At 44.2% G+C, this 13,319-nt stretch overlaps 1 protein-coding gene across 1 annotated transcript in view; it reads left to right on the top strand.

Moving 5' to 3' along the window:
• The window catches only part of NECTIN1 (nectin cell adhesion molecule 1), a 105,261-nt gene that overhangs the window by 68,523 nt on the left and 23,419 nt on the right, over positions 1 to 13,319 (top strand). The window contains exon 2 of the mRNA XM_040425091.1: positions 11,876 to 12,226. Coding sequence (XP_040281025.1) covers positions 11,876 to 12,226 — 351 coding nt within the window. The remainder of the gene's footprint in view (positions 1 to 11,875; positions 12,227 to 13,319) is intronic.

The raw sequence follows: 13,319 nt of genomic DNA, 5'->3' as shown, positions 1-13,319 counted from the left end.
GCTACTGAAGCCCTGGATGCCATAGTAAGCTCTCTGCTGCTGTGTGTACTAGGCACAGGGCAACAGGGAGTGTGAGAGGTCCTATTCACCCTAAAGCCTCATGCAGACGTCTGTGGAACACGGTCCGTGAGATACCGGACTGGCATTGCAGGAGCATGCGGCATCATAGCAACCAATGATGGCGTGCGTTCATGCAATGCCAGTCCGGTATCTCACGGACCGTGTTCCACGGACACCTGCATGAGGCTTAATAGATCTCTATCGGGGGGAATAGGACAAGGGATTAAAATATCCCAGGTTCTAGCCCCTAAGGGGGGCTAATAGTTATTAAATAAAAAGTAAAAAAAACAAAAAAAAAACAAAACACCAAAATATTAAGTATATATCACCCTTTTCCCAATTTTACATATAAAACATATAAACAATAAATAAATAAACATATTGCCACGTCTGAAAAGTCCAAACTACTAAAATATTAAAAAAAATCTCCTATGCGATGAACGCCGTAACAGAAAATAAATAAATAAAACTTGCGTGATTCCCCATTTTTTTTTGTGACCTTGTCCCCCCAAAAAATAGGATAGGACTGTTCGATTATGGGCCGGACGTTCCATAAAATGCGGTATCGAATGGTATCGAGTATCGCAATACTTTTTTATGGTATCGAAACCGAATCAAAATTTTATTATCGCAACAACCCTAGCGCACGCGGCCGGTGCCCTTGCCTCAATTATGGGCACGGCCGGGCAACGGTCGCATTCTCCCTAGAAAAATTACAAATATGCTTTAAAAAGTTGCAAATTAAACCGAAAAGTCGCATCCCTTGAATTTGAGACTTTTTATCTTCAACAGAGTCGCAAAGCATGTGACTAATCGCAAGCTCCATATGCCAGCCAGGAGCTGGCGGAGTTTTTCGCATGTAAACTAATCAAATTTAGATGCACTTACATAAATCCCACAAGTCTACTGACAAAAGTTAGCACGATCTCCGAAACAGACGGAAAAATAAAACATGCGCAAATAAATGCGATTCTACTCCACACAGATACAATATGATTGAAATAGACGCAAAACCTCTTGATAAACGCGCCTCAGTAACCTTCGAAAGCCACACCAGACATAAATAACACCTAGAAAATACGACACACCTTAAAACAATCTAAGGCTGCTTTCACACTTGCGTTGTTGTTTTCCGGTATTTTGATCCAGCAGAGGATCTCAATATCGGACAAAAACTTTTCCGTTTTGTCCTCATGTTTTCTGAATGGAAAGAGATCCGTTCCTTCGGCATTCCGTTTTGTGACCGGACACAAAGCCTTCGCAAGTTGCGATTTTGTGTCCGGTCATAAAAAAAAGGGAAAAACGGATACTGAAAACACTCTAAGTCAATGGTAATGGATCCGTTTTTTCCGGTATTGAGATCCTCTGCCAGATCTCAATACCGGAATTAGCAACGCAAGTGAGAAAGTAGCCTAAGGGCTCATGCACACGACCATTGTTGTTTTGCGGTCTGTTTTTCACTGATCCGTTGTTCCGTATCTGATTTTTTTTTCTCTCTGATTTGTCCTCTTCCGTTCCATTACTGCACAAAACATATCCGTATGGTTTCAATATTTGATCAGTTTTTTGCGGATCGTATACAGAAACAGTAACTTATTAATTAGCAATACGGGCTGGGCATAGCATTTCTACAGTATGGATTCGCAAAATACAGATGACATATGGATGTGTTCCGTGTGCGTACCGTATTTTTTGCGGACCCGTTGGCTTGAATGGGGCCTCGGACCGTGATTTGCGGACAATAATAGGACATGCACTACTTTTTTGACGAACGACCAAGCGGACAAACGGAAACGGAATGCACACGGAGTAACTTCTATATTTTCTACAGCCCCATTGAAGTGAATGGTTCCGCATACGGTCCGCAAAAAAACGAAGGGGAAAGAAAATACGTTTGTGTGCATGAGCCCTAAAAAGAATGGCAAAAAACGGATTTATCAACTCAAATAGAAACACATGATAAATAGGATTTATCATGCTAGTATAATTTCACGCCAATTTTTGCGCCTGTTTTTCTGTTAGAAAGCTTCATTTTCTCCACTTTATCACGTGGATCTATTTGTGTCCATGACTGCTGCCATTCTTTTTTTGATTGTTTTAAGGTGAGTCATAATTTCTAGGTGTAATTTATGGGGCACAATTATCAAGCTCGCCTATTTTTAGGATTTCAATTAGACAGGCGTATTTTCGTCACCTGTCTTTCCTTTGCTGACTATGGGGGTCACTTACGATCAGAAATACGCCTATATTAGAGGTATTTCTGGCACAGCTTGCGGCCCAAACATTATCTGCGTTGCAATCTGCGACTTTTCCCCTCTTACGCCAGGTCTAAAAAAGTGGCTCCTACAGATGGGTGCGGGTGAACGCACATAAGTCTCCCACTAACGTCGGTTCGGATTTATGTGCGTTTCTGCACCATATCCGCACCAAAATCTGCAATGTCTAATGCGGATGCGATGCAGTTTTACCGTAGATCTCACCCTTCCATTGAAAAGGGTGAAATCCTCAGCTAAAACCGCAAACGTAATTGACACGCTATTTAATTTCTGCACAGAAAAAATCTGCAAAGTGTTCCTGAGATTCCGTGTAATCTCATACACTTTGCTGGTACTGTACTACGCTGCGGTTTTTCGGAACGAGAGTCCGCAACGTGTGCCTGAGGGTTCTTTTACGTATGTGATTTTGAATCCGTTTTGATGCCAAAAGGAGGGAAATTATATTTTTCTCTTCTTTTTTATCTTTGGGTTAAAAAAAGAAACTGCATCAAAAGTCACATGTGAACACCCTCTTAGGGCTCATGCACACGGCCGTTGGTCAGCCATTCCGTGCATTGGAGACCACCAATTTGCGGTCCGCAGTGCATGGGCAACATCCGTGCGGATTCCGCAGATGGATCCAGACCAATTCGGTCCGTGATCCGTCCGCACCAAAAAAAAAATAGAACATGTTCTATTTTTTTGCGGTGCAGAGGCATGGAGAGAAACCCCAGGGAAGCATGGGTCCGTCATGCGGGGTGCACACAACCAGTGCCCACATATTGCAGACCCGCTGTCTGCGGACCACAATACGGGCACGGCCGTGTGCATGAGCCCTTCCAGGAATTTACTTCTCATCTATAACTTTGCCTGCTCTTCTGTCACAATATAATCAGCACCTGCTGGCCACGAAAGGAAATGCACTCAGGGGCCACAGGACTGGTGGGGATTGTAGTGCGGATGGTGAGGGGCACTGCCTGGCCGTCCCTGCAGATGACACATCACACGGCACTTTGTTCTCTGCGGCTGTGTATTTACTGTGCAGGCGAAGAAGGCTTTGTTCTTCTTTTCTCTTTAATGCAGGTTGCACGTTGAGGGAATGTGCCTTTTACAGCGCTGTGATCTCCGGCGCTTTATGTGCCGGGGTGGAGACGCTCAGCCATGTGTTCTCCCTTTGTTCTCTGGTGTGCCAGCTGACGGTGCGCTCTTTCAGGTTGTGGCCGCCGTCCATGTACAGTGATGCTGTGATGTTAGCTGGTGGACGCTCCACGAGAAATGTCGATCATCTGTTCAGATAAAATAAGCCGCCATGCTGATGTGTAAGGGTGCTTTCACACGTGCTGTTTTTTTTTCATGCAGTTTTTGAAGGCAAAACTAGAAGTGTGAAAAAAAGATTGAAGTAGAATCTTTGGCTTAAAAAAAACAATGAAATTTGTGAAAACGCCTTAAGGCCACATGCACGTGGTGCGTATTTATGTGCAGATTTTCATACGGTGTAATGCAGTACCAGCTAAGGCTACGTTCACGTCTCCAGCGATGGTTTCCCGCAGGCTCACCGCTTCCGATATTGCCGGATTCAACAGCTCACCGCAGGGTCTCTATTGACTATATAAAATGCCCTCAAAAGACAAGGGGGCACTGCCTCCGACTGGAGAGGAAAAAGTTCAGTCTCCGGAAGCGTCAAAGCTTCTTTACTGTAAGAACGGTGAAGCTGTGGAATAGACGTCCTCAGTAACGTGGTCACAGCAGGAACAGTGGACAGTTTCAAAAAGGGTTTAGACGAATTCCTAAAAGTAAATAACATTAATTCTTATGAAAACGTGTAGAAATCTGAGTCTCACTTTCTTCTGGGATTCGCATCCCCAGCTATCCCTTGGTTGAACTTGATGGACGTTTGTCTTTTTTCAACCGTATTAAAGGGAGTCTTTCACCTAAAATCACCATTATAGAACACTGACATCAGGATCTCCACTACATTCCCCATATTAGAATGCTACCTTCCATATTGCTGTCCATCGCCGATTTTCTCAGATAAACACTTTTATTCAAAATGTTAATTAGCTTCTATAGGTGCCCAGGGGCGGCGTTCACGCGGCCGTTACCCAGGCCCCTCGTCGCTTTTCATACGAAACCCTCCCCTTTCACCCCTCTGGCCCGCCCTAGGTTCTTCTGATTACATCCTCCTCTTAGTGAAGAAATTGACTTGCGGTTTGGATTTTGCAATGCAAAAGGTGAGATTTGGGGCAAATTTACTTCAAATGTGAAATTAACAGATGCAGATTTTGGTGCGGAAACCGATGAGGATAACGAACTGATAGTGGGGGTTTGACTGCTGGGACTCCCACCGATGCCAAGCACAAGGATCCCGTTCCCCCTCCCAATTGGATGGAGCCGCAGGTCAAACATGTTCCCTGCCGCTCCATTTATTCTCTATGAGACTTCCGGAGCTACTGTAGGTGAATACAGCGCTCGGCTATCTCCGGCGGTCCCTTAGAGAATAAATGGAGCAGCGGGGAACATGCTTGACCTGCAGCTCCATCCGATTGGAGGAGCGGGATCCACTTTCTTGGGATCGGTGGGGGTCCTAGCAGTCAAACCCCCACCGATCAGTTAGTTATCCTCTATCCCGGGGAAAGGAAATAATATTACATCAAACCTTGGCACAGCCACTTTGGTTCACTGATCATTCAGCCAACAGCTCTCTCTCCTGATCCTTCCACACACACATGCATGCTCGGCTTAGACTCCTCTGGCGAGATCTAGTGTCTAATCAGTCCACACTTGTAACCATTGACATACCTGTCTGAGACAAAAGTGCATGCCGAGCTTGGCAGCAATCCGCCATTTCTATCTGGGTGTGTTATTTTGTCAATGACTGTATATACAGTATATATAGTGTTTTAACCTTTTGCCTTATTAATTTTACTCCCCAAGGAACGCTCATAATTGATGAATATTTAGATTTTTCTCAGCCATTCATTTGTAGCGCCGTACAGTGCACTTTTCAATTTACAACCATACTGTAATCACCCAGCCTTCCGATATAATGCCATGTTAATGCAGGACCCCGTGAGTGATACCGGATTATTCATTTCCACTGTAAAACAGCATATTTTTTCGGTTAGTCATTGTGTCAGAAGATCTCGATGAATATTTAGAGAGAATTTATTAGTTTTGCCCGAGTGTTGCATTTTCTCTAATAGAAACCTGGAGAACAGGGGAGATCGGAATAATCCGCACCAAAAAAAAAAAAGGGGTTAAACGACCATATCCTACTGTTCTGTCTAATGGTCAAGATAAATGGAGCGAGTCACAGCCTGTGTGCACGGATGGTTAAAAGATGCCCACCTGCAATGATCGTATTGCCTTATAGCACCTTAAACTGTTTCTTATGCCTCAGTTTTATTAGAAACGCTCTTCCTTTATATACTTTAAGCTCATCATCAACGTAAAATAGCAGAAAAGGCATCTGCTGTTTAGAAAGGAACCCGGCGTGGCAATCCGATTTGATTTTCAGAAGACCAAAGAGAATGTCTGGTGTAATACAGATGCAGCACTGGTTAACTTGATATAGTGTTTTAAGAATACAGCTGCAGCAGATGTTACTATGACTTTCAATGGCTTGTGTTGTGTTAAGAGTCAGTTTAAAGTTTGCGGCGACTGTGTATTTAATGTGTTAAAGGGAACCTGTCATCAACTTTATACTGACCTCACTGAGGGCAGCATAAATTAGTGACAGACATGCTGATGTCAGCGCTGTGTCACTCATGAGCTAAAAGTAAGTGGTTTCCGAGAACCAGCATAATAATCACTGCAGCCTGAGCCTTGAAAAGAGTCAAATCTACTTGAGAAGAGTCCTGGTTATTCCTAATCTCCTGCTTTCTTGACCATCTGCTGATGGTTGGCAGTTCTCTCCTAGACAGAAAGGGAGAAAACTAGGAAGAAGCCTATCAATCACCAGTGGGTGGGCAGGAGAGCAGGAGATTATGAATAACCAGGACTCTTCTCAGGTGGCCGTGACTCTTTTCTAGGCCCAGTCTGCAATGATTGTGATGTTGGTTCTCGGCAACCACTTACTTTTTACTTATAAATGACAGATTGCTGAAATCCACTCACCTGTCTCTACTTTATTCTGCCATTGATATGGTCAGCAAAAAGTTGATGACAGATTCCCTTTAAGTGTCAAGTTAAAGATTGCTGAAATTGTATTACATGAAGGTCATTCAAGTGAAAGGGATTACTCCTCTACTTTAACATGCCGACTCCCAGTTATGGCTTATAGAGGGTAGTCTTAAGCAGGGTACTCCACTCTTAGAAGCCCATGTCCCCTAAGACCACTTCCAAAGTTGCCTATTGTATGACAAGGTTTATTTTTAGTAGTTGTTTCCCTTTAATTATTCCTTGTAATGTAGTGAGTTAGTGAGCATATACAGGCCCCTATTGTTCTATCATCATCAAGACTGGTACCTGGTACCAGGCTGCATTCCTAGGGGTTGGAGAAACTGTATATGTGTCTTGCACACTGAAGACCCTTAGGATGCATGTAACCTAGTCCTCTGCTGTTCTGATTATATTGATTGGGTAAGATGTCTTTCTCTCTGTATTACCATGGGCATTGGCTAGATGCCATGTTGGGGACTGGTCAATGGAGAGCTCACTCATTTGTTCATAGCCTAGCTGACTGTTACTTACTTTGAACTTTTTATTCACCTAAGCCTTGTCAAGCCTATTTTATTTCAGTATCCCAGAATTCACTGTAAAACACCCATCAATCTCCGTTCTTCCTGCACTATCAATAAAATGTCGAAACAACATGTGACCACTGCAGCCAATCTCTAGCTGTAGTGGAGAAATATCATCACTGCTTAGGTCAGTGATTGGCTGTAGCATTCACATATTGACAAGTCATTGCTGGAACAGGAAAAAAGTATACTGGCTCTGGACCAAGGAAGCATCGGCAGGGGAGTGGGTAACGGGAGTATTACTACTTTTATATTTTAGAGCAGTGTACACTGTTTTTAAAACTGCATAGGGTTGGACAACACCTTTAGGCCTCTTTCACACGGGCGTTGCTTGGAAAATGTGCGGGTGCGTTGCGGGAACACCCGCGATTTTTCCGCGCGAGTGCAAAACACTGTAATGGTTATAAGGGAAAATAATAGCATTCTGAATACAGAATGCAAAGTAAAATAGCGCTGGAGGGGTTAAAAAATTTTTTTTTTAAATTTAACTCACCTTAGTCCACTTGATAGCGCAGCCGGCATCTCCTTATGTATTCTTTCTTTAGGACCTGGGTAAAGGACCTTTGATGACGTCACTCCGGTCATCACATGATCCATCACCATGGTAAAAGATCATGTGACGTACCATGTGATGACCGGAGTGACGTCATCAAAGGTCCTGTAACTGTATTTAATGCTCACCACAGGTCCTATTCAACAAAGGAGACACAAGGAGATGCCGGGCTACGAGAGCAAGTGGACTAAGGTGAGTTAAATATTTTTTTATTTTTTTTTAACCCCTCCAGCCCTATTTGACTTTGCATTCTGTATTCAGAATGCTATTATTTTCCCTTATAACCATGTTATAAGGGAAAATAATAATGATCGGGTCTCCATCCCGATCGTCTCCCAGCAACCGTGCGTGAAAATCGCACCGCATCCGCACTTGCTTGCGGATTTCACGCAACCCCATTCACTTCTATGGGGCCTGCGTTGCGCGAAAAACGCTAAATATAGAGCATGCTGCGATTTTTACGCAACGCATAAGTGATGCGTGAAAATCACCGCTCATCTGAACAGCCCCCGTTCACCTCACGCATCGCATCCGCGCGGAATACTCGCCCGTGTGAAAGGGGCCTAAGAGTAACTGAACATGGTGCAGATTTCTACGCAGAAAATCCATATGAAATCTATACTATGTATCTTGTTTTTCTGGTGCGGATCCTCTGTTTATGTTAACTCCATTGGAGTCTGTGGAGAATAGCACAATATAAATACATATCCTCTTCCTTACAAATTTAGATCATCGTGAATGTATCAGTGATGACAGACATTATGCTGTTCATTCATGGCCCTCTTTCTTCTATTCTACAAGATTGTATTTTGTTATTCTGCAAAAACATTTCTTATCAGTTCTGTTACCTGCAGTGAAGGGAGAAGGAGGGGGAGCAGTTCTGTTACCTGCAGTGAAGGGAGAAGGAGGGGGAGCAGTTCTGTTACCTGCAGTGAAGGGAGAAGGAGGGGGAGCAGTTCTGTTACCTGCAGTGAAGGGAGAAGGAGGGGGATCAGTTCTGTTACCTGCAGTGAAGGGAGAAGGAGGGGGATCAGTTCTGTTACCTGCAGTGAAGGGAGAAGGAGGGGGAGCAGTTCTGTTACCTGCAGTGAAGGGAGAAGGAGGGGGAGCAGTTCTGTTACCTGCAGTGAAGGGAGAAGGAGGGGGAGCAGTTCTGTTACCTGCAGTGAAGGGAGAAGGAGGGGGATCAGTTCTGTTACCTGCAGTGAAGGGAGAAGGAGGGGGAGCAGTTCTGTTACCTGCAGTGAAGGGAGAAGGAGGGGGAGCAGTTCTGTTACCTGCAGTGAAGGGAGAAGGAGGGGGAGCAGTTCTGTTACCTGCAGTGAAGGGAGAAGGAGGGGGAGCAGTTCTGTTACCTGCAGTGAAGGGAGAAGGAGGGGGAGCAGTTCTGTTACCTGCAGTGAAGGGAGAAGGAGGGGGAGCAGATCTGTTACCTGCAGTGAAGGGAGAAGGAGGGGGATCAGTTCTGTCACCTGCAGTGAAGGGAGAAGGAGGGGGATCAGTTCTGTTACCTGCAGTGAAGGGAGAAGGAGGGGGATCAGTTCTGTCACCTGCAGTGAAGGGAGAAGGAGGGGGAGCAGATCTGTTACCTGCAGTGAAGGGAGAAGGAGGGGGAGCAGTTCTGTTACCTGCAGTGAAGGGAGAAGGAGGGGGATCAGTTCTGTTACCTGCAGTGAAGGGAGAAGGAGGGGGATCAGTTCTGTCACCTGCAGTGAAGGGAGAAGGAGGGGGAGCAGATCTGTTACCTGCAGTGAAGGGAGAAGGAGGGGGATCAGTTCTGTTACCTGCAGTGAAGGGAGAAGGAGGGGGATCAGTTCTGTTACCTGCAGTGAAGGGAGAAGGAGGGGGATCAGTTCTGTCACCTGCAGTGAAGGGAGAAGGAGGGGGAGCAGATCTGTTACCTGCAGTGAAGGGAGAAGGAGGGGGAGCAGTTCTGTTACCTGCAGTGAAGGGAGAAGGAGGGGGAGCAGTTCTGTTACCTGCAGTGAATGGGGACGGAGGGGGAGCAGTTCTGTCACCAGCTACATCTTCTATTAGAATCTGTAGCAGTTACAGCAGAAAGAGCACACCTCCGAGCTGAAATAAATAGGAGAATTCAATGTGGATCCATGTGAGGTACAGGGCTGGTTCTAGCTTTGTTAGAAAGAGGTTGTCATGTACTATATGATGTCTGATTTTACTTTTCTTACATCGATCATGGCATAACCCTTTTAATAACTAATCCAAGTAGTCTGAGAAGATGAAGGGTCATGATTACGGAGGAACATGCCCGATACTGACAAGCCGAGAAAGCAGGGAACATTCACGATTTATTACCTGGGTGGAGACGCACTTTAATTATGCAATTATTTTTTCTTGGACGGGGATAGCTGTGGGTTTTGAGACTCGTGAAAAGTTCCAGACAGTGGAGAAGAAGTTGAGTCCAACAACAGATTTGATCAGGGATTTCTTCACCCTCGTTGTTGAGCAGCATGGCATCTGGCACGCAGTTTGTAATTTCAGCTTATTAGGTATCATCATCTGACTACAGGAACAATACAGAAGAATCAATGTGAAGCGAATATTAATGTTCTGTCCAATGTAATTGTAATTTCTGGAGATGAGCTTTTACAAACGCAGAGCAACTGATGCAGGAGCGAACTCTAGCTAGATAGTATATGCTAGGATCCTCCTGTCTATGGCACTGTTTGGGGTGACACTGGCATTGACCACTGGCCTAACCATTCTTGGTGAGGGTTAATAAAGTATGAGTTACAGCTTTTATAAGGATGTAGCATGTAAAGAGCCCCTTTAAAGGGAACCTGTTGCATTGAACATGCAGCTTGATCTGTGGGAACCATGTTCTAGAGCAGGAGGAGTTTAGCCAATTGATGTATAGTTTAATAGGAAGAGATTCAGTATTTCATGTATTTTATTATACAGTATGTATGATTTCCCTGTCCTTTCGATGTTAAAAAATCCAGTGGGTGGACCTAATCAGAGATATCTGTCAATCATTGATTAGGACCACCCACTGGACTCCTGCAGAATAAACAGCAATTAAAATGTAAACTTACAAGTTCCACCGAATCTTTGCCCGCAAAATTACCATATTTTCTGCTTTATAAGACGCACCTGATAATAAGATCCACCACAGGTTTTAGAGAAGAAAAAAAAATTATAATATTATACATCAGACGTCATATTAGATTCTCAGATCAGACCCCCATAAATATCAGGACATTGGATCAGACTCCCATATCAGGACATCAGATCAGACCCCTATATCAGACCTCAGATCAGCCCCCCATGTCAGACCCCCATCAGACCTCAGATCAGCCCTCAATGTCAGACCTCAGATCAGCCCTCAGTGTCAGACCCCCCCAATCAGAGTTCCTTGCTAGAACACGATCAGATCAGATTAAAATAAAAAAAACTTCTCTTACCTCTCCTGCACCACGGCTCCTCTCCACATCCGGCGGTCTATGTAGAAGTCACGCTCCCCTGTCTTCTCCGGCCAGTCAGGACAGTGCAGTGCTGGCCCCGGGAAGAAAGACCAGGGAGGGTGAGTACTGGAAGTGCTCGCAGCGCTTTACTCCCTGCTCTTGACACCTAATGCATACTAGTGAGCGCATCCATAATGGAAGTGCTCACTACTATTTGCTTTATAAGACGCACTGCAATTTCCCCCCCACTTTAGGGGGAAAGTACATCTTATAAAGCGAAAAATATGGTATATATCCTCCTGTTCTATAACCTGTTGCTCACAGATTGGACAAGGGGGTGAGGGGGGAGATCCAATTATCATTCACACTCACGCCAGTTTTGTGGCATAAAAAGTCACAAACAGCGTGATTGTTGTTTTTTAAAACACTCATTTATGGAAATTCTTATCAAACTAATAAGAACATGGCTTAAATGAGTGTTTATGAGCTGTCAGGGAACAAGAGATAAGGGCTACAGATTAAGCCATCAGAGCAGCGTCCTAGTGGATTCACTGAGAAGGAGAGGGAAGAGTCCGCAGATGCAGTGAAACTGAAAGCTGTAGAGGAAAAACTGTAATTTCCTAAGGACCAATTGAAAAAAAATTAAATTTTTAGCCCAAAATATGTTGAATGTGATCATAAAAAATGCCCCCAAAGTCGGCCAAAGCCATTTTAATGCAATATCTATACAAGGTGTTTTTAAACTTGGGAGGTTCTGTTATGCGCTACAAATATATTTATATACTACGTTTTATGTAGACATTTTGGTCTAAAATATATGTTTTCCGCCTTTTATTTCAGGAGCACATTCTCAAATGGTACTGGTAAATGACACAGTATCGGGATATGTTGGCACAGATGTTATACTTCATTGTAGCTTCATCAATCCTCTACCCAATGTAAAGATCACTCAGGTCACATGGCAAAAATCAACAAATGGAACAAAACAAAATGTGGCCATTTACAACCCTAACATGGGCCGCTCTGTCCTCCCTCCATACAAAGAACGTGTGGATTTCCAGAACCCCACGGTCCTTGACGGGACCATCCACATCAAGCGTCTACAGCTGGAAGATGAGGGGGCATACATCTGCGAATTTGCAACTTTTCCCACAGGAAACCGGGAGAGTCAGCTGAACCTCACTGTACTTGGTAAGAGTCTACCTTATTTCTTGAAGGCAATGTATCACCGTTATATTTTTTACTAATTAAAACCAGAAACTGATTAAACATTTAAAATCGTATTCAATTTTCTGTACGTGATCATGAGGAAAGCATGTTAACAGCATTCAGATATGTGCTTTACAGCAGCCACCTATTAAAACCAGTAGACTGGAGAGGACTCATTAACTTCTATGGGGGAGTGTTGTGGGCATGCTCTGTGACCTATTCGGTGGTCATTAGGCGGGGACGGGGAGCAGGTGAGCTGTGACTATCACCTACTGTTATCCATAGGTAGATGTTATCCTTTATTGTATTCCTGCCTGTGATGATAATGAGATGACTGCTGAGAAGTGATCTCCACAGAACAGGAAGTGCCAGCCTATTATGAGGCTCAGTGGCCAGAGTGGAAACTGCAAGATGTCAGGATGTTTTTTTTGTTTTAATAGTATAAAAGGGAACACTGATAAAAACACCAAAAACTCTTTTAAAATATTTTAACAAAAAACTTGAGTTAAAAGGGTGGGGGCCGGGCATGGTCTTGAAGTAAAGGGAAATAAATGACTCTCCTTTTCAGATCATTCTCAGACTAGCACTGAGCTCTAATCTCCACCTCTTCTGGTTCCTGTAGGACCAGAAGTGTAACCTGCTGCCTACATGCACATCACCACTGCTGGCCAATCATTTGCCTCAGTGGTCACGTGCCATTACTGATACATTACTGATTAGTGGCTAACGGTGGTGACGTACACTTCCGGTCCTACTTGAGTTAGGTGCCGAACCTGAAATGATCCAATAAGAGGAGAGTCCTTTTACTTTGAGACCATGTATGGCTGTCTGGAGATGGGTTAACAGCCTCGAACAACCCATTTAAAGGGGTTATATGGAAATTTGATATCAATGGCCTATCCTATTAATGTCTGATCAGTTTTTCGAAGAGGCTGCAGCGCTCAGTGTTACGTTCATCGGTTACATGGCCTGGGTGAAGCTCAGTCTCATTCAAGTGTATGGGCCTGAGCTGCAATACCAGGCACAGCCACTGTACAATATATGGCGATATTCTTGGTAAGCTGTGAGAAGGCCA

This window comes from Bufo bufo, chromosome 1 (genome assembly GCF_905171765.1).
Source record: "Bufo bufo chromosome 1, aBufBuf1.1, whole genome shotgun sequence".
Taxonomy (NCBI): domain Eukaryota; kingdom Metazoa; phylum Chordata; class Amphibia; order Anura; family Bufonidae; genus Bufo; species Bufo bufo.
The sequence above is the reverse complement of the archived record's forward strand: the minus strand, read 5'-3'. Positions and strand labels throughout refer to the sequence as shown.